An 18,207-nucleotide genomic window follows, 5' to 3' on the forward strand; every position below is an offset into this window, starting at 1 on the left:
GAGGGTTTCAATTTATTTCAAATTTCTTAGATCTACTCATGCTCAATGATTAAAAATGTTTAGATTTTTTATATGTTATGTAAAAACAAGTGTTCTACAACTTCCATGGAAAATTTTGATTTTTCTCAAAAAAATATATTTGTCTATCAATACCATACCCTCATCATTTTGAACATTTTCAACTCAATATATTTGTCTATCAATACGATACCCTCCACTTAAGTATTTATGCATTCTACATGTTATATATAACTTTTTTTAATTGTTTTTTTATGCAAAAGTGTATAAAAATGTGTTCCCTATCCATTTATGTGCGTATCTTTAGCGTATCTTAGCGTATCTCCGATACGATACGATACCCTCCGATACGTATCTTAATTTTGATCGACCGATACAGCGACCGATACCGATACTTTAATCCTTGTTGATACCTATAACTCGCTAATACCAAATCGGTTCATTATGGAATGGACTGTAAAAACACAACCCTAAAACGATGCAGAAAATAATGAAAAAAAAAAAAAAAATAATGCACACAGGTTTACGAGGTTAGACAAGATTGCCTACGTCTTCACACCTCTCAGTATTACTTGCATTATAGATAAAGAAACATTCGCTAGAAATATATAACGAAAAATCCTAATTTTTAAAGTACAAAACTGCCATCAAATAACCCATTTTGAGGCAAGTATTCCTGCATGTGAGGCATCTGCACCAATACTCCATGGATTAGATTATAACGGAATACAAGACATGGGTATGGTTACCAAATACCCTATGGCATTGTTATCTTTGAGAGCAAAACCATCCGATAAAATTGATACATTCCAATATCGATACGAATATACCGATCCACCGAATAACCGAGTTGGCGGTGTTGCAGTAAATAATAAAAATTGAAATCCAAGCCCTCCAAGTCCCAACCGTTCTTTCTGTAAAATGTTAATGATTTGGTCTTGAGTGACTTTCCGCTTTTCGGTGTCTTTTCAGCTTAAAATGTAAAGAAAATGTAAAGAAACAGAGCATAGAAGAAGAGAAAGTCCAAAAACAAGAGAGCTCAGAGAGGATAGTCCCTTCACATTCTTCATTTCCTTTCTTCTTCTTGGAAAAATGAACGCCGTCGATTTCGTTAACTTCAGAGCTACCGTATTGGTGGGTTACAATGTATGAAACTGTTAAAAAAACAAAATTGCAGGTTTCGTTTCTGCTAATCAGTGGGCGAGATTTGAAAGAAGAAACGAAATTTTGAGGTATTTCTTTTGTACATTTTCCTCCTTTCTTGTTTTAGGCTACTGGGTTTCAGTTCAGAACTTTAAATTGATGTACCTGAGAAGCTCTCATGTTTTAAATGAAGTTTGGCTCTTAAGTATCCAGATAGTTCTGTATATGTTGTTCTGTTCAGATGTAGCTTGTTCTAGTTCTACTTAAGAGTGCAACTTTATGGGTTTTGGGGTTCTGAAATTAATAATTATAGTAAATCTCTCTGAATTCTTTCTTGGATACTTGTTTCTGTACTCAGTTTTGTAGCAAGGGAATGTCTCTGCAGATTCGAGGTTGAACTTGTAAATTAGCTAGAGCTTTTCAGATGGGGAAGTCAGATCAAGCACATCTCTCTCTTTTTTGGGGGGGCGGGGGTGTTTTGGGGGTGTGGTTCTTCTTGTTTTGCGTATCTGGGCATTTTGTTTTCTGACGGTTGGTGGAGTTTTAGTATCCTGTCTGTATGAGTTAGGGTTATTCTTCTAGACTTGAACTGGGATCCAGTGTTTTTTTGTCTTGTCTATTTTTTAAGTTTTAAATACTCTTTTAGCTCTTGCTTCTTTACTGTTTCCATTTTTTAAAATGCGAACTTCAGAGAGTTGTGTTATTTTGGATAAGTGAAGCTAAGAATATAAGTATGATTGACTGTAAAATTAGCTGTAATTGGCTCTGTTGCGTCGTAAGGGGAGAAGGGCCGGGGGGGGGGGGGTGTGGGAATGGTGAGAGGATTTTTTTTTTTTTTTGGTATAGAAAATTTTCTAAAAGTCTGAAAATATTGATCTCTAAAAGGTTTGCTGGCAGCAGACATTTTAGTGTTCGAGCACATGAATAGGTCCCTTTTGTAATTAATTACTTGGTGGTTCTCTAATTTAGGACCTCACACACTGTCATTTTTATATTTTTATGGACTCAATTAACTTCTGCCTGCATGATAAACTCAACATAGCAAGGTGCCAGTTAAAAGTCATTGCTTTCTTGCTTTGCTTGACCTTGCAGCAGTAAGTTGGTAATCCCATTTGAGCTGCCTCCATTTATGGCCCGTCTTTCATCTTTTAAGATGTATGTTTTGACAATAGTAAACGCAACAGATTTTCTCAGTTCCTCAAGATATTGGTGGTAATCATGTAAGAATATTTTTGTTGCCACCATGGTTCCAGAGTACAGGATCGGTTCCTTCCTAGTTCGATTCCTCAAACAGTGGTTGACTGGTTAGTACTGTGTTGAATCTTTTATTCCACATTTCTTCCTAGACTGTTCAAGGCTATGTGTTTCCTTCCTTGACCTGGTAATTGGTTCATGTTCAGTGATTTAAATTCTGTTCATATTTGGCAAGTCGTGGTTATCTTCCATTTTATTATTTTATTTCTTTGACATACACAGTTATAATTGGAATTGATGCCTGTATGCTAGGACCTTACTAGATTTTCTTTGTGTTTGATAAATTTCTTTTACAGTTTTGGTTCTGCCACTGGAGATAGAGACATCTGTGGAAGTTTAATTTGGAATATCTGAGGGCAAATGAAGCCTGAAAAATGGCACGGAAGTGTGTTTTTGCTCATAGCCTTCATGTTTTATGATGTGTCAGGTATTTCATTGGGCTTCTTTTGGATACTTTACCACATCTTGCCTCTTTTTTTTCCCCCTTCTTTTGGTTGGTGCTTTTCATTTTTCTCCCTTTTCAATAACCTATGTCATGGTTGGAGATGTATCTGTATGTCATTTATTTACATTTTCTTCCTGTATTTTCTTTTTTTCTTCCTCTTTGCACATGTGGTCTAATTTGCAACCCGATATTTCTAATTGATTAACAAGTTATCTTCCAGTTTCCAGATGAGCTTGACCCTCTTTGAACTGTTAAGAATTTATCATCTCATTGTTCTAGACAGTGCACAGTGAGAAGGACGAACATTTTTGGGAAATATCTTTCATTTTATTTTCTGAAGTTTTTTAACCCTATTTTATTTACCTATAATATAGCTTAGGATAAGTAGCAGTAAACAATAAATAATAATTTATAGGTATAGTAATATATTATTATTGGGGCAGCATTTTCCCCATTGGCAGATGAGGGATAGCTTCTTATCTTCACTATATGGACCTTAGTATTTTCTGTATGGAATTGTAGTTGGTGATCAAAATCTTTTTGACATGTTGTCCATATCATTGTTGATTCATCTGTTAAATTTCACCCTGAAAGCATTTCACAGTATGACAAAATCGGCAGCTCAATGTAAGTCAAGATTTGGATGGCTGGTCAATGACATGGTCCTCTATCTACCCAATGGTTAGAATTGCATGTCATCCCTTTACTTGTAGGACAACTGAAAATATACTGGAGAAAATCCATTAGATGGTGGGACATATGGTTGGGAATTGAAATGGGCCCTGAAATTTGACATTTTCTTTTTGGTAAGAAATTTGACATGTAAACCTATATAAGGTCTCTTCCATCCATCCAATGGTCGAATTCACCATGTCATCCCTTCACTTGGCTCAAGAAGATTGTCAGATTAGAATTATGGACAAAGAAGTCCTTTTGGTAATAATACTTATAAATCACTGATAATAAGATTATCAGGGTACATTTTCCTACAAGGTTGGTCCCATTAAGGAGTTTGTCACATACTGGGTTTTCAACAAGTTGCATCTTAAGTGTTGGCGCAGCCATCAATGTATTTGACACCTTTGCTTTTCCTATTTTTCACTCCAATAGATCTATGCAACATGGAAAAATAATTTTTGGAGTTTTTTTTTTTCTTTATTTCATTTGAGCTTGAAACATGGCGACTGAGTCCATTTGTTTGCAACCTTTGTGCATCTACCTCTCCCTATTATGCAGTTTGCAGTTTGTTATCTCTGCCACATGGCAGAAGGAGATCCCTTTGCTTCACCTTTTAACTTGAAAATTGGAAGTTCTACCTATGATATTCTGTTAAAGGTAACACTTTATACATGGTCACGGTTGTAAAGTACTTGGTAACAATGACTCTGTTGAGCGAGGCTAATCTCTCCCATCAGCTATTGATATGGATAAGGATTCTTGCTGGAGCTGGATTCAATTTCATCTTGTTTTAAGAGGGCAGGCCTCAGCGCAACAGTAAGGTTGCTCCATTGCAACCTAGTGGTCGTGGGTTCTAGTCAGGAAGCAGCCTCTCCGCAAAGTAGGGGTAAGCTGCGTACATTATGATCTTCCCCATATGGCAGTGGCGGGAGCCTCATGCACTTGGTATGCCCCCCCCCCCCCGGCGTCCTTTTTTTTTTTTAACTAGATAAGTAAATCTTCTCGGATTTTCATCTCCCCGGAAAGAAAAAAAGGGAATCTTGGAAAGTCTCATCTAAGATTTAGTCTTCCTCCATTTTTTGGTATGAGAGCTACCAAAAGTGATAGTCTGTCGATCCCATCTTGTCATTCACGACTGCGTCAACTGCCAATAAATGAGTACCAAAGAACTTCTTAGCATATACCTTATCCATCTAGTCTCCGTCAAACCAACACCGTGTGACTAACTAACTATTAAGCCAGCTTGCTCATTGTTGATAAGTCAGAAGCTACTGCAAATGTGGGTGGATCAAGCTTTCCTTTCATGAAAAAAGCTGATGAAATAAGGGAGATAACCAATCCATATTCACCCTGTGGAAGACTATCAGCTTCATCTTTCTTTTATCCTGGTGACTTTTACAGAAAAAGATATTGTTGAAGTTGTTGGCCTCAACAGATTGAGTAGATTGGCAAGTGCAATACATGGTTTCAATATTTGAAGACTGGAGCACATCAATTGAAATGAGAACTTGGAATGTGCTCATGAGGTACATCTTTGGGTTCTGGGATTGCTGACTATCTTTGGTGCTTTGAAGGAATCTGTGATTTTCTTGTAGCACAGGAAAGTCTTGTGGCTAACATAAAGCTTTGTTCCCCAAAATTTTTTCATTAGATCGAGTCAATGAGATATCTTATGCATGTCAGCAGATGGAGCGTGATGTTTGTCTTGGTTCTTTCCCATAAGAAGCCTAGTGTTCTTGTTTTTATTGGTTTTTGCTTATGGCATCTGCTGACTCAAGTTTTACCTTCATATAGAACATCTGTATTCTTTTCCCTTCACTCCTATGATCTCTCAGTCAAGGATGATAGGAAGCAAAAAAAGAAAAAGAAAAAGAAGAAAAAAAATGAAATCAGATTTTTGTGGCTGTTGCTAGATTCTTATGGGTTATTATGTTCAGACAAAATCTGTTTTTGGCCGAAAGGCTCAGTCCTTTTCATTCGATTGTGGGCTCTTCATTTTTTTTGTCCTTCCATTATATTTCACTTTCTTCATTCTGCTACTTTATGCTTTCTTCCCTTATGTTCTTTTCATGGTTTCTTAAACCCTCCCCCCCCCCCCCCCACCCCCCAGAAAAAAAAAAAAAATTCCAAAATAATAATAATAATAATAATCAAAAGAAAGAAACTAAATTACCAGTTCGTAAAGTGAGACAAAATCTAGCAAAATCCAATAGATAGTTGTATTTTTATAGCCTTGTCCCATTTGGTTGGAAGAATGCTGAGTTGAGTTGTATTCTTATCCTTTTGTGCACATTTGCATAGAAACAGTGTTATTCATTCCATGTATTGCAGGTCATGCTATACAACAGAAAGAAGGGGACAAAGATGAATTTCATTTTTTCCCCTGAAAATTATTGCATAATAAGATAATTTGCAAGCAGAGAAATTATTTTAGAACTAATAGAAAGTTGAAACATATTGAAGTGTTCATAGACCAAGTGCATGGAGCAAAATTGGATCTGCATTGTGTCTGTTCCTGAATTGTATTCTTTGAACTTACAGGTGCATTCATAGGGATAAACATTGGCACGGATGTAACCGGTTTGCCATCTGCTGTGGATGTGGTGTCAACCCTTAAAGCTCATCAAGTTACTCATATCCGTCTCTATGATGCAGACCGTGGCATGCTGAATGCCCTTGCAGGCTCTGGCATTGAAGTCATGGTGGGAGTCACTAATCAGGAGGTGCTAGGGATTGGGGAATCACCATCAGTTGCAGCAGCCTGGGTCAATAAGAATGTTGCCGCTTACGTGCCACAAACCAATATCACAGCCATTGCTGTTGGCAGCGAGGTGCTGACTTCAATACCCAATGCTTCTCCCATACTGGTTCCAGCCATGAACTACCTTCATAATGCCCTAGTGGCTTCAAATCTCAGTTCCCATGTCAAAGTTTCGAGCCCACAGTCCATGGACATTATTCCTAGGCCTTTCCCACCCTCCACTGCGACCTTCAATTCCACATGGAATTCCACAATGTACAAGATCCTCCAGTTTTTGAAGAACACAGGGTCCTTTTTTATGTTAAATGCCTACCCTTATTATGGTTACACAAAAGGAAATGGCATCTTTCCTATTGATTATGCTCTGTTTAGGCCACTTCCTCGAACCAAACAGATTGTTGACCCCAATACTCTTTTCCTTTATAACAGCATGTTTGACTCCATGGTTGATGCCACCTATTACTCTATGGATGCACTAAATTTTTCTGGTATTCCTGTGATAGTGACAGAATCAGGCTGGCCATGGCTAGGTGGAGTCACTGAACCTGATGCAACTCTTGATAATGCTGAGACATACAACAACAACTTGATCCGCCGAGTGCTCAACAATTCAGGCCCTCCTAGCCAGCCAACTATTCCTATCAGCACATACATTTATGAGATGTTCAACGAAGACAAACGGCCAGGGCCCACATCTGAGAAAAATTGGGGCATCATTTTTCCGAATGGGACGTCAGTATATCCTTTAAGTCTGAGTTCATCTCAACTTACTGGGAACTCTTCAGGTGTTGGGGCATTCTGTGTGGCAAAACAAGATGCAGATTCTGCTGCATTGCAGGCTGGTTTGAACTGGGCTTGTGGGCAAGGACAGTCTAATTGCAGTGTAATTCAGGCAGGGCAACCATGCTATAATCCTGACACACTCCAAAACCATGCCTCTTATGCTTACAATGATTATTTTCACAAAATGCGTAGTGCTGGTGGGACCTGCGATTTTGGTGGTACAGCCATTGTTACCAATGTTGATCCCAGTAAGATCCCACATTCTTCTTTTGATATCCTTTACCCTCTTAGATTTAACAAAAAACAAGGGTTAATGGTACCATCCAATTTTTACCAAGTAATTAGATTAGAAGGTTGGTATTTTTGAATAATTGTGAACTTTTAGAGTTATTATATCATTTTTTTGTAGCTGTTTAGTGTGATCAGATATATATTCTTTAATCATCAATTTTTTGGTAAAGTTTATCAACTCTTTTGAGTACTCCATTTGTTTCTGATGGCTTAAACAATTTGCAGGCCATGGTTCATGCATTTTTTCTGGAAGGTGAGCAAGCGGTTCTTGAATTTATCTTCTCCAAAATTTTTTTAACAGGTTGTATATACATGCTTTAAACATGTGATTTTATGTTACAGTTCTAGTTCAAACACAAGTGTAGTAACAACTCCGGCTGCATTTGGACCCATGCCCACGATCGACGTGGGTTCAACTTCAATCCTGCAAGCTTCCAAGATTGTGTATCTGATCCTGGCTATTATTCTTGCTCTGGTCTGATTCCAGGGAGCACAAATGTCCAATTTTCGCCCTGGCTTTGATCAGGTATAAAACTTACTGTGGAGGTAGCAAATGTTGTAAAGAGTTAAGAGAGATGTAGATGTAGTGTACTTGCCCCCAAGGAACACTCAACCGTGGTTGAATACTCATTCTTTTTGTTGTTAATTCTTCTGTTGATCATTTTTGTTTTCCTTTCCAGTTGTCTTTTCACCTTTTGGATTTCGACTGTATAATCCTTGGAATTGATTCAGTAGACCTTGCCATGAATGGAAATTTAAACAATCTCTTGCTTTATTAGCATTTCTTTCCTTAGCAGTTCACTCTCCATGGCCTTAAACCAAGATTTATCTTATTAGGTCGATGATTATACTACCCTATCAGATCGATTTAACAAATGGTGAAATAGGGTGGCCATGAGTATCTATGTAGGGAGTGTGCTGTCTGTCCGGGAGTGTAGGGGCTGCGTGTTAACTCAGTAGTGGACAAAATGATCGCCCTGTCCCCTTGACAGCTACACTCTTAGGCAGAAAACATTGTCACTATCTTACGTGGCATAAAAAAAAAAACAAAACATTATGGTGTCCAAACCTATGAGGTTACTTGGGAACTTTCTTGAAAAACGAGAAAAAAACCAGATTGGGCATTCAAGGGACAATGAATGTAAATTGGGATGGCTTATCCGACCACCCCAATACACTTGATTTATGCGTCAATGCTTCACTTGATCGTCGTGCTTTTTCCATATAGAGAATGTCCATAGATACTTTTCATGTCGTGGATGAACCATGTGGCCATAGTGAGAGTCACTGCCCAAGCAACCATATGTCAAAATACTGAAAGATCAAATCTAACTGTTCCTTTTTTTTTTTTCTGCAAATGATGGGTATTTAGGCCTTTGGTCTGACTAGTCCTGCAGGCCTATAATGACCTTACAATCGCATGGATTGAGTCATACCGGGGTTGAATGAGAAAATCTAACTGTTGCTTTTAGTATATAAAATCTACGATTTTTTTTCTTCATAATTTTGCAATAGAAATTGTGTTGAAAATATTTATGGGTTGAGTTGTACCACTTGACCGTTGACACTCTTGTTGAAATTATAAAAACATTCCATTGATTCCCCTAATAACCATGCACTCAATTGCTTGACCCTTTCGAGGACTTAAAAGATTGCGCTAGAAAGAAGAAAAAAATAACTTTCAACAAGTATTACTATTTTTTTTGGGGGGGGGGGGGGGAGGTGTTAAACTTAAGAGATCTATTATTTGTAAAATGTTAAAAACAAAGAAAGTAGAGATTAATAATACATACGCATGGATGACCCAAGAGGGACTCATCCATAACGTGGTTGACATTTTGATTACCCAAAATACCCCTATTATATAGAGGTTGGAATTGGGTAAAATCATTATAGGAGGCTAGGCTCATCCTCAAAAAATGAAGAAAAAGTGATCTTGGCCGATCACAAAGGATATACTAGCACTTTCTCTATCTCTCCTCAAATGAAATAACCTCCATGCCTCTTAGTATAAAAATCATTCCGTTGCTCTTCATTGATTGGCTCCCTTTCACCACTTGCTCAAATAACCGTTTCAAAAAATCATATGTTTGCACCAATCTAATGTTTGGTAGTAAGCAAGAGATGAGAACTCTTCCCGTGTTATCCAAAATACCCATAAAAAAAAGGAGAGCATTATCCAAAATGTCCCTTATTGTACATTAGCCAATTTCATCCGGATCAAATGGAATTGGCCGGACCGGTTCCCGTTTCCATTTCAGATTTTGGGCCTCAGGCCGATTCCGATTCCGATTCCGATTCCGATACAGATTTCCACTGCAGAATTGCGATATGAGACGGATTACGCGAGTTGATAAAGAGTCAGATGCGGATTGATGCCTTCAAGAATTTCAGGTTCGTCGTCTACTAGAGGCTACTCCCACTGTGTCACTGACACTGGAACCAAACAATACTGAATTTTGTGTGGGACGTCAGCAATGAACTGCCCGAGCTCCTCAGGCGGAGGAGGAACAGCACCAGCAGCTGGAGGAGGAAGACGAGCATGGCCGTCGACGACATCAGTGTCCAATTCAGGGAAGAGGATACAGAAGGAGATGCAGGACTTCAACTTGAACCCACCTCCCGATTGCGCCGCCGGACCCAAAGGAGATAGTCTCTACCAGTGGATTGCCACCATCATTGGCCCTCCAGGTGGGTACCCTTCTCTCATTTTTCTCTCTGCTTTTGTGGGTGTACAATACTCTAAATTTGTTTGGTGTTCCAAAAGAATCCATTATTTTGAATTTTGGGTTGTTACTTAATTCCACTTCCTGATCAATTTACAGGATTGAGCTCTCTTTTTTAAGTTTGATATGCTGTTATTTGTGAGTTATTCTTCTTAGTTCTTTGTGTTATGTACAAATCATAATTTCCCCCAAAAAAGAAGGATATATTGCCAGCTCATTCAGTGAATGAAATTGCTCCTTTAATTTCGCTGTGAAAAATTTTCCGAAGGATGCTTGATATGACAAAATATCAATTTTGGTATCTCATGTGTATATCTTTGTTGATACCACATATATGAGTCCATTAATGAACATTAGTAGTGGTACTCTGGAACAAAATATTTAAATAACTTCCCCCTTTAAGTAAAAAGGGTTATGGAAAATTTAATCTTTTTGATCATCCATCGTTCATGTGCTAGAGTTCTTGATCCATGCTTCATTATATTCGGGAGCTGATTAAGAAACATGGGAATTGAATAAATAATCCTGGCGCAAGTTTTCTTTTGCAGTTTTCTTACTTGTGGGATTTCCTCAGAGAAGTTCATATGGATTTTCCAAAGGTTTCAACTAAAGTTCTATTAGGAAGTAAAAGCTGGTGTCAAGTGTGCAAGTTCCAACCTCCCAAGGTTGTAAACAGGGTGCCACACAATTGAAGCTTGGTATTTAAATAGTGTAATGGTTGGTTGTAAGGATGTGTGACTTTATGCAGGGTGGAAAGGGACTTCTACTCTTCAAGGAGTGACTTTATATTTGAAAATTGTAATGTTATCTCATGGGGGAAAATGTTAAGAATGGGTGATGATTGGTTCAAATATGGTGGTTGGGACAACATAGATCTTTTGGTGATCACAATTTGGGTTTGATTTTGTTTCTGGAAATTGTATATCTTTTCCATAAATGTTAACAAAGCTACATTTTTCATTTTTAAGTTTTGATAGCTAACATTTATTCTGTTGGTGCTGGATTTTAAGTGGCTTAGCCTACATTCAACTTGCCCTTGGTTATGAACTGTTTTATGTTTCAAAGAGCTCAAAAATTTGTGGCACATGAAACTGGATAACTATGTAGTTACCAATGTTCTTGGGGCGGTCAATTTAGAGAAACGTTCACCCTTGTGCTAATGAATGAAGAATTTGGAAACACATTAAAAATGTGAAATTTGTGGCTTGTATGATTTAAGCTGATCATGCATGCTAAATTGGAGGTATAATATTATTAAGGGATTTCTCTTTTAGATATTTACAGTATCAATTATTCATACCCTAGCACCATTTTCTGCTTTCTTGTAACTCTTTCTATTAGTGGAGATTATATAATTATTAAATCAGTTGGTCTATGTTATTGACAATGGAGGACAAGGATCCTATAATGATACTTTTGGTATTGAATGGAGTTTAAATACAAGTTATATGGTTCATTTATGTTATACCAACAAATGAATTAGTGTGGTTCAATGACTTGTCATTCTCTTACCAGGAAATCAAGTGGGGAATAAATGTTCTAATCTATGTATCTTAACTTGGTTTAACGTGTTGAACGACAATGGGAACATTCTTTTGATGTATCACGCTCCAAGTTTTGCTTTTGTTCTATGTGTATGCAAAGGATGTACTGTTCATTAGATAGACTTCTTTTGCTCCGAGACACGTTTAACAATATTTTCTTATCAAGCTCCAAGTTTTGCTTTTGTTCTATGTGTATGCAAGGATACGCTGTTCATTAGATAGACTTCATTTGCTCCTAAACACATTTAACAATATTTACCGTATATAATCATTATGCTATGTTTGCCTATGATTGACCTAAAATGTTTCTGCTCTATATTTTCTCTCTTTCAGTGATTTTTTTATGGTGATTTGGATTACATTAACCCCCTATAATTTCCTTCCTTATTTACTTGTCTTTCATGAACTAGTTCAGTTCAAATGTCTGACTTTTTCTGCATGCTTGGCATGGTAGATCAGTCAGCGCAGGATATATTTTGGTTCATTTCGCCTTTGTTCTTTCTTTCCTCTCCTCTATTTTCTTTCATAAGATAGGAAAGTGCCCATGACATCAGTCACAGGATAGATTATCAAATGACCTATGGACATAAGTTACCTGACTTGGCAATGCTCTTTTTTTTTTTTTGGCTGAAGGATATATATTTAATTGATTTCTTTATCTTATCGTTTGCAGGGTTGCCTTACGAAGGTGGAATTTTTTTTCTGGACATTACATTCCCACATGATTACCCCTTCAAACCTCCCAAGGTATGCCTGGTTAGATTCGAAATATTGAGAGGTTACATTTATTTTCAACTTTTGCCATTTTAAACATCATTTTATGTGTTAGGAGAAATTACTGTGTATTTGGAGACAAGATTTTGCATTGAAGACATAGTCACTGTTACTTTTTTTTTTGGGTGGGGGAGGGAAAAGTTAGTGTTAAATTTAAAAATCATTGTAACATTGAACTAAATAACCAATAATCCCTTATATATGTTTGATTGTAAGATGGCATCCTTTTGTTACCCTACCAAAGTATGGAATAAAGGAATTACAGGTTTAGTTTCCACAGGAGATACTATTAATCGCTCATATAGTTCTAGGAGATAAATTTAGGAGGACGAAAATTTCAATCCCTCGCTTATATCTATTGGGCATAACTGGGAAGGGTTTTCTTACCTAATTAACCCACTTATTTTGGCCCTACGGCTGGCTAGCTGCGTGGTTTTTGGCAGGTAGATATATTGGTATGACGGGGAAACTATTTTTTTTTTCAATAGGTCACACCCCGGCACTTTGGTTGTGGGAGGCTTGTTGAGGTTTCCTATACTGACTTTGGCCTATTGCAACCTGGCCCATTACTGGGTTTGCATGAAGTTAAGTAGTTAGTTTCTTTCATTTATTTTCGTTTGAAATAATGGTTTAGTTTAGATGATGGCATTGTACACTCTAATACCCTTTTATTGATGTGGAGACATTAATGCATTGATCAGGGCAGCTTTTCTATTTACTCCAAATGTTCACTAGAAGGTTTTCTTGTCCGAGATCATTAATACAACAGCAACAATGGGTTCGATCACATAGATCATTACCCTCCAATTTGATATAGGGCCTAAGCTATGCATGTCTTTCCTCACCAATTGCACCGAAGTCTTGAGTTCATTTTGGATTTCCTTCTTGATCAATGACAATTCCTAGAGTCATTTTAGGTCTGCCCCTGGCCCTATTAGCTTGTTCAATCTGAATCAAATCACTCTTCAGTACTGGAGCATCCAAAGGCTTCCATTGAACATGGCTAGGTCACCTCAGACGAATTTCTCGTAGTTTGTTATGTATCGGTGCTACTACCAACTCAGCCCTAATATGATCATTTCTTACTTTATTCTCCTTAGTTTTTCTGCACATCCATCTTAACATCCTCATCTCAACTACACTGAGTTTTTATTTTTTATTTTTTATTTTTTTTTTGGTAAACTATATTGTGTTTATTTACATGCTGCTTCTTAACTATCCAACATTCTGCACCATACATAATAGCCGATCACATGACTATCTTATAAAATTTCTTTTTTTAAGTTTTAAAAGAATACATCCCCACACTCAAAATACACCTCTTCACTTCATCCATCTTATTTTAATTCTTTGTGAAACATCTTCCTCTGTATCACATTCTTCATTAATGATTAATCCAAGATACAAAAAATAATTGCTTTGCAAAATCTCCCTCTCATCAATTTTCACCACTTCAATATCCGTTTTTGTGGAACTAAAGTTACACACGATATGCTTCGTGTTTGTTCTACTTATCTTAAAACCTTGTGGTTCCAAGGTTGATTTCCATAGCTCTAACTTTAATCTCTATTTTTATCTAATCCACCAAGACAATATCATCAGCAAAAAAAAATACACCAAGGAACCTCATCTTGAATGTCGCTGGTTAAGTCATCCATAATAAGCTCACATAAATAAGGGCTTAAAGCTAATCCTTGATGTAACCGAATCGAAATTGGGAATTCACTACCTTGATCCCCCACAGTTCTTACACTAGTCACCACACCATTATACATATATTTATTTATGTCCACATATTTATTTCAAACATTTTTCTCTAATACTTGATTGATTAATAAGCTTTTTCTAGGTCAATAAATACCATATGGAGGGAGATCCTTCTTGTCCTAGATCATTAATAAATGGGGGAAAATGCTGTCCTGCATTGAAACATTGTATTCTTTAAGCAAGGATTGCCACTGAAATGTGAACAACCTCGAAGGAGTGTTCTGCTTGGGTGGACGTTCATGTTAGTTGATTAGGTTTTTGTCTAGAAAAAATTACCTTGAGTAGAGGCAGTGTTGTGGGATCCAATACCTGGCCCCTTGAGCATGTTATATTTTGCTCCCTCTATAGCATCACATGACGTGGGACATCTGTGGCTTATTTAATTTTTCTTGTTCCTGCTGCTCATTTATTTCTATTTATTGATTGAATTTAGTGCATGTCTGTGTGTATGGTACTCTCTGTCTCTACTTGGGCTTTAGGTGGTATTAAAAATCTGAATCTACTCTCTCTCTCTCTCGGGCTTTAGGTGGCATTCATAACCCGAATCTACCACTGCAATGTTGATTCTTCCGGCAACCCTGGTTTAAACATCTTGAAAGATGGCTGGAGTCCTGCTCTTACAATCTCAAAGGTGCTACTTGAGATCAGGTCAATATTCATCAATCCGGACCCATGTAAGTTCTGGTATTTTGCTGTCGAATTTCCTCTGGACGTGTTCCTGGAGATAATTCTCTTACCAGACCTTTGGCTAAACTCATCCTTGCAGATAACCCTTTAGTCCCAGGAATTGCTCACTTGTACTTGACAGACAGAGCTAAACACGATGAGGCAGCTGCAGAGTGGACCATGCGATTTGCTAGGTAAAATCATCTAAATCAGGAGGGCATCAAGAATTGCAAACATTTGAGCTTGTAGTCCCTTCCGTTTTCTCCTATTGTGGTTCGAGTGTGAAAGGATGTCTTCAAGTGATTTCAAGGCTATGTGCCAGAATGTGTTCTGTTGTAATTACCAGATTTTCCTGTATGTGACCAGGACTTCTTTATCTTCAATGTCTTTCATGTGCTCAAGCTGCAGCATAGATGGTGGGATCTTCCCGCATATGCATGGATCTACAGTGTGCTATATTCTCTTCTTGGACCTTCCCACCCATCCTTCAGATAAAAAAAAAAAAAGGAAAGAAAGATGAGTTCAGCCCAGGGTTTTTAAAATTGGGATCAATTCTGGCTGATCCCCATCTAAAAACTAGGGCTAGGACATATTTGGGCAGATTTTCACCAATTCCTCATCGATCCTGATGAGGATCGGTTTTGGTTCCCACAGAACTGAAATATGTAAGCTTTAGATATTGAAGGTATAAAATGTGAACAGTTTCCAGTTGACACTGATCAAGGGGACTTGATTGTAGTTGACAGAAACAGAGAGGCATATGACATATTACAATGATTTTGATTGAAATAACCAGTTTAGAAAAGAAACGGACAAAACTGTATGGCTTTGGTTACAAAATTGAAATCCTCACCTTCACCAAATCTTGATTCCTTGATCCCCTGCTTGTTCATCAAGTACCTGATGTTGTGCTCATTCTGGTGAGCTAGTAGTACTGTTTACCTTTAATACATCAAAATACTGTGGAAAATTAGTTGGTGAACAAGTGCAAAATTTCTATATGATTTGTTGTTCCAACTTTGATGTTTCATTGGTACTAACCAACAAAGTGCTTGAGACAGAAGGGATGAGTAAGTACTAAGGAGGTGGAAACACTTGAATACAGAACAGGAGAAAATGATGCAATGTCACTGCCGATGGTAATGTGGGGCTTCTGTGTGGTTCATCATCTGATACTGATAGTAACATGGGATCCACTGTGCCCCTCATCAGGTGGTGGTGATGGTGGTAGGGTTTAAAAACCCAGAATTGGAATCGGAATCGGTCAGGTTCGGTGAGATATCGGCTGGAGTAGGTGAAAACATGCCCTAACCCTAGTATCCATACATGGATCGGCGGTAATCGGAATTGGCCTCTGTTGATCTGATCCCGATTGGGTGGTGGTAGTGGGGATGAGTCCTGACCTTAGGTATTGATATCATCCGACACCGAGGTACCGATGCAGATTGAATTAGATCATTTTGCCCCTCAAAATACCTGTAACTTTTTTTTTTGGGGTCATTTTACACTCCCCTGTATTGATATGATCACTGCAGTATCGGTCAAGTACATGTATCAATCACGGCCGATATACCTAAAATCGGGGGTTGAATGTCATCAAGTCTAGGTGTTTGGTATCATTTCCCCCTAATCAAGCAGCTACTAACGTAGGAGGATTGAATTTTTAATTTTATTGAATGATACGATATCGACAACCCACCTTCTGGAAGATCTCGAACACAAACTTGATTGATCCCTAAGGAAACTCTGAAGATTACCCTTTAGATCTCCTAACAATCACAATTATTTCTCCTGGCTTTGTTACCTCCAAGCAACCGGGGACCTCCAATTCTGTAAGCTCATTTGACAATGGGCAGCGAGTGCAGTCAGAGTAAAAGGCTCTATGACATTAGCATGTCCAAGAGAACTAGGAAGCCCATAAAGCTGAAGGATACTGATCCAAAGGATACAAAAAGGAGTTCTCCCATAGGAGTTGATGAGAATGAAGATGCCACCAATCCTAGAAGCCTGAAGGAACCCATGAAGCCTATTGAAGGAGCCAATGGACAAAGGATAGTGATGGGTACTCCCCAAAGTGATGATCTTTCTACAGGCAGCAGTGAGGATGTCAGTCCTGATCCAAAGGACACAAGGAATTCTTCTTCTTCCAAAGGAGTTGATGAGAAGGAAGATGCCACCAATCCTAGAAGCTTTAAGGAACCCATGAAGCCTGATGAAGGAGCTGATGGACAGTGCATAGTGTTGGGTCCTGATCCAAAGGACACAAGGAGTTCTTCTTCTTCCAAAGGAGTTGATGAGAAGGAAGATGCTACCAATCCTAGAAGCTGGAAGGAACCCATGAAGCCTATTGAAGGAACTGGTGGACAAAGTATTTTGATGGGTTCTCCCCAAAGTGAAAATTCTTCTACAGGCAGTGGTGAGGATTTCAGTCTTGATCCAAAGGACACAAGGAGTTCTTCTTCCAAAGGAGTTGATGAGAATGAAGATACCACCAATCCTAGAAGCTTGGAGGAACTTATGAAGCCTATTGAAGGAACTGATGGACAGGGGATAGTGTTGGGTTCTCCCCAAAGTGAGAACCCTTCTACAGGCAGTAATGAGGATGTCAGTGATCATAGAAGCTTGAAGCTGAAGGAACTGATGATCAATGTTGAGGGAGATCAGAAGAATGGTAACAATTCTCTTGGCCACCATTTCATAGAAGAAGAGAAACAGCTTCAGTTGGTGACCAAACAGCAGGGAGAGCGCGCCGGAGGAGTCAAGATGAGAGGGATTGTAAGTCGATATGTCAAAGTCTTAAGCCATTTGATCAGGGTTAAGGGCGACAAGCGTTTGGGTTCCCAGAAAAAACGCGTTCTCCGATTAACAATGTAGGATTTAATCATCTTTGGATCTTCATTCTTCACTGGGTTTGTACACATTTTTATTGTTATTACTATTATTTTTTCAACAATAGAGGTCTTGTATTTGATCAAGAACTTTATTATGTATATATTGCTTAATAATTCAGTCAGAGATCTGAGAAGGGAAGGAAGAATCTTATCTTCATGTGGTTATTATATCTGAGACTAATATTTTGTATAAGCATATAAACTCATCAAAATGGTATTTATGTCTAAATGATTCAACCATGTAATACCTGTTATCAACCATTTTGATATAAGGAGTTGATGAATCAATGTAATATCTGCCCGTAATTACATGCGCTGAAATGGAATAATCTCTTTCCCCTATGGGTTCGCAAATCCTCCCTTAGTTTTTAGTATTTTTCAAAATACCCTTTTTAATCGGAACGGGATTCCATTTCGACACCTGTGATTATGGGCAGCCTGGTTTGCAGGAAAAATTTGTCCTAGA

At 38.0% G+C, this 18,207-nt stretch overlaps 3 protein-coding genes and 1 long non-coding RNA gene across 4 annotated transcripts; all 4 read left to right on the forward strand.

Annotated features, from left to right (window-relative positions):
- Positions 1-950: 950 nt before the first annotated feature.
- Positions 951-8,148, forward strand: LOC122061365 (glucan endo-1,3-beta-glucosidase 4-like). The gene is made up of 5 exons (XM_042624605.1): positions 951-1,250; positions 2,712-2,842; positions 6,080-7,330; positions 7,599-7,626; positions 7,716-8,148. Exons 2-5 carry the CDS (start codon positions 2,776-2,778, stop codon positions 7,852-7,854), a joined length of 1,485 nt encoding a protein of 494 aa, XP_042480539.1. The 5' UTR covers positions 951-1,250; positions 2,712-2,775; the 3' UTR covers positions 7,855-8,148.
- Positions 2,851-5,647, forward strand: LOC122061368. The gene is made up of 2 exons (XR_006134633.1): positions 2,851-4,424; positions 4,527-5,647. It is a non-coding gene; the product is annotated as an uncharacterized LOC122061368 (long non-coding RNA).
- A 1,584-nt stretch (positions 8,149-9,732) lies between the features above and the next one.
- LOC122061367 (constitutive photomorphogenesis protein 10) lies at positions 9,733-15,284 on the forward strand. The gene is made up of 4 exons (XM_042624607.1): positions 9,733-10,064; positions 12,317-12,390; positions 14,711-14,858; positions 14,951-15,284. The coding sequence occupies exons 1-4, from the start codon at positions 9,851-9,853 to the stop codon at positions 15,046-15,048; spliced, it is 534 nt and encodes a 177-aa protein (XP_042480541.1). The 5' UTR covers positions 9,733-9,850; the 3' UTR covers positions 15,049-15,284.
- Positions 15,285-16,280: 996 nt separating this feature from the next.
- On the forward strand, positions 16,281-17,970 carry LOC122061366 (RNA polymerase-associated protein CTR9 homolog). The gene has a single exon (XM_042624606.1). The coding sequence runs from the start codon at positions 16,699-16,701 to the stop codon at positions 17,722-17,724; it is 1,026 nt and encodes a 341-aa protein (XP_042480540.1). The 5' UTR covers positions 16,281-16,698; the 3' UTR covers positions 17,725-17,970.
- The last annotated feature ends 237 nt before the right edge of the window (positions 17,971-18,207 follow it).

The sequence above is a fragment of the Macadamia integrifolia genome, chromosome 14 (assembly GCF_013358625.1).
Source record: "Macadamia integrifolia cultivar HAES 741 chromosome 14, SCU_Mint_v3, whole genome shotgun sequence".
Lineage (NCBI taxonomy): Eukaryota > Viridiplantae > Streptophyta > Magnoliopsida > Proteales > Proteaceae > Macadamia > Macadamia integrifolia.

Excerpts from the sequence above, each read along its gene's own strand:
- LOC122061365 (XM_042624605.1), top strand. The coding sequence starts at position 2,776 with ATGAAGCCTGAAAAATGGCACGGAAGTGTGTTTTTGCTCATAGCCTTC. Across the intron at positions 7,331-7,598 it reads TGTTACCAATGTTGATCCCA|GCCATGGTTCATGCATTTTT; the intron begins GTAAGATCCCAC and ends AACAATTTGCAG. Across the intron at positions 7,627-7,715 it reads TCATGCATTTTTTCTGGAAG|TTCTAGTTCAAACACAAGTG; the intron begins GTGAGCAAGCGG and ends TTTATGTTACAG.
- LOC122061367 (XM_042624607.1), top strand. The coding sequence starts at position 9,851 with ATGAACTGCCCGAGCTCCTCAGGCGGAGGAGGAACAGCACCAGCAGCT. Across the intron at positions 12,391-14,710 it reads ACCCCTTCAAACCTCCCAAG|GTGGCATTCATAACCCGAAT; the intron begins GTATGCCTGGTT and ends CTCGGGCTTTAG. Across the intron at positions 14,859-14,950 it reads ATTCATCAATCCGGACCCAT|ATAACCCTTTAGTCCCAGGA; the intron begins GTAAGTTCTGGT and ends TCATCCTTGCAG.
- LOC122061366 (XM_042624606.1), top strand. The coding sequence starts at position 16,699 with ATGGGCAGCGAGTGCAGTCAGAGTAAAAGGCTCTATGACATTAGCATG.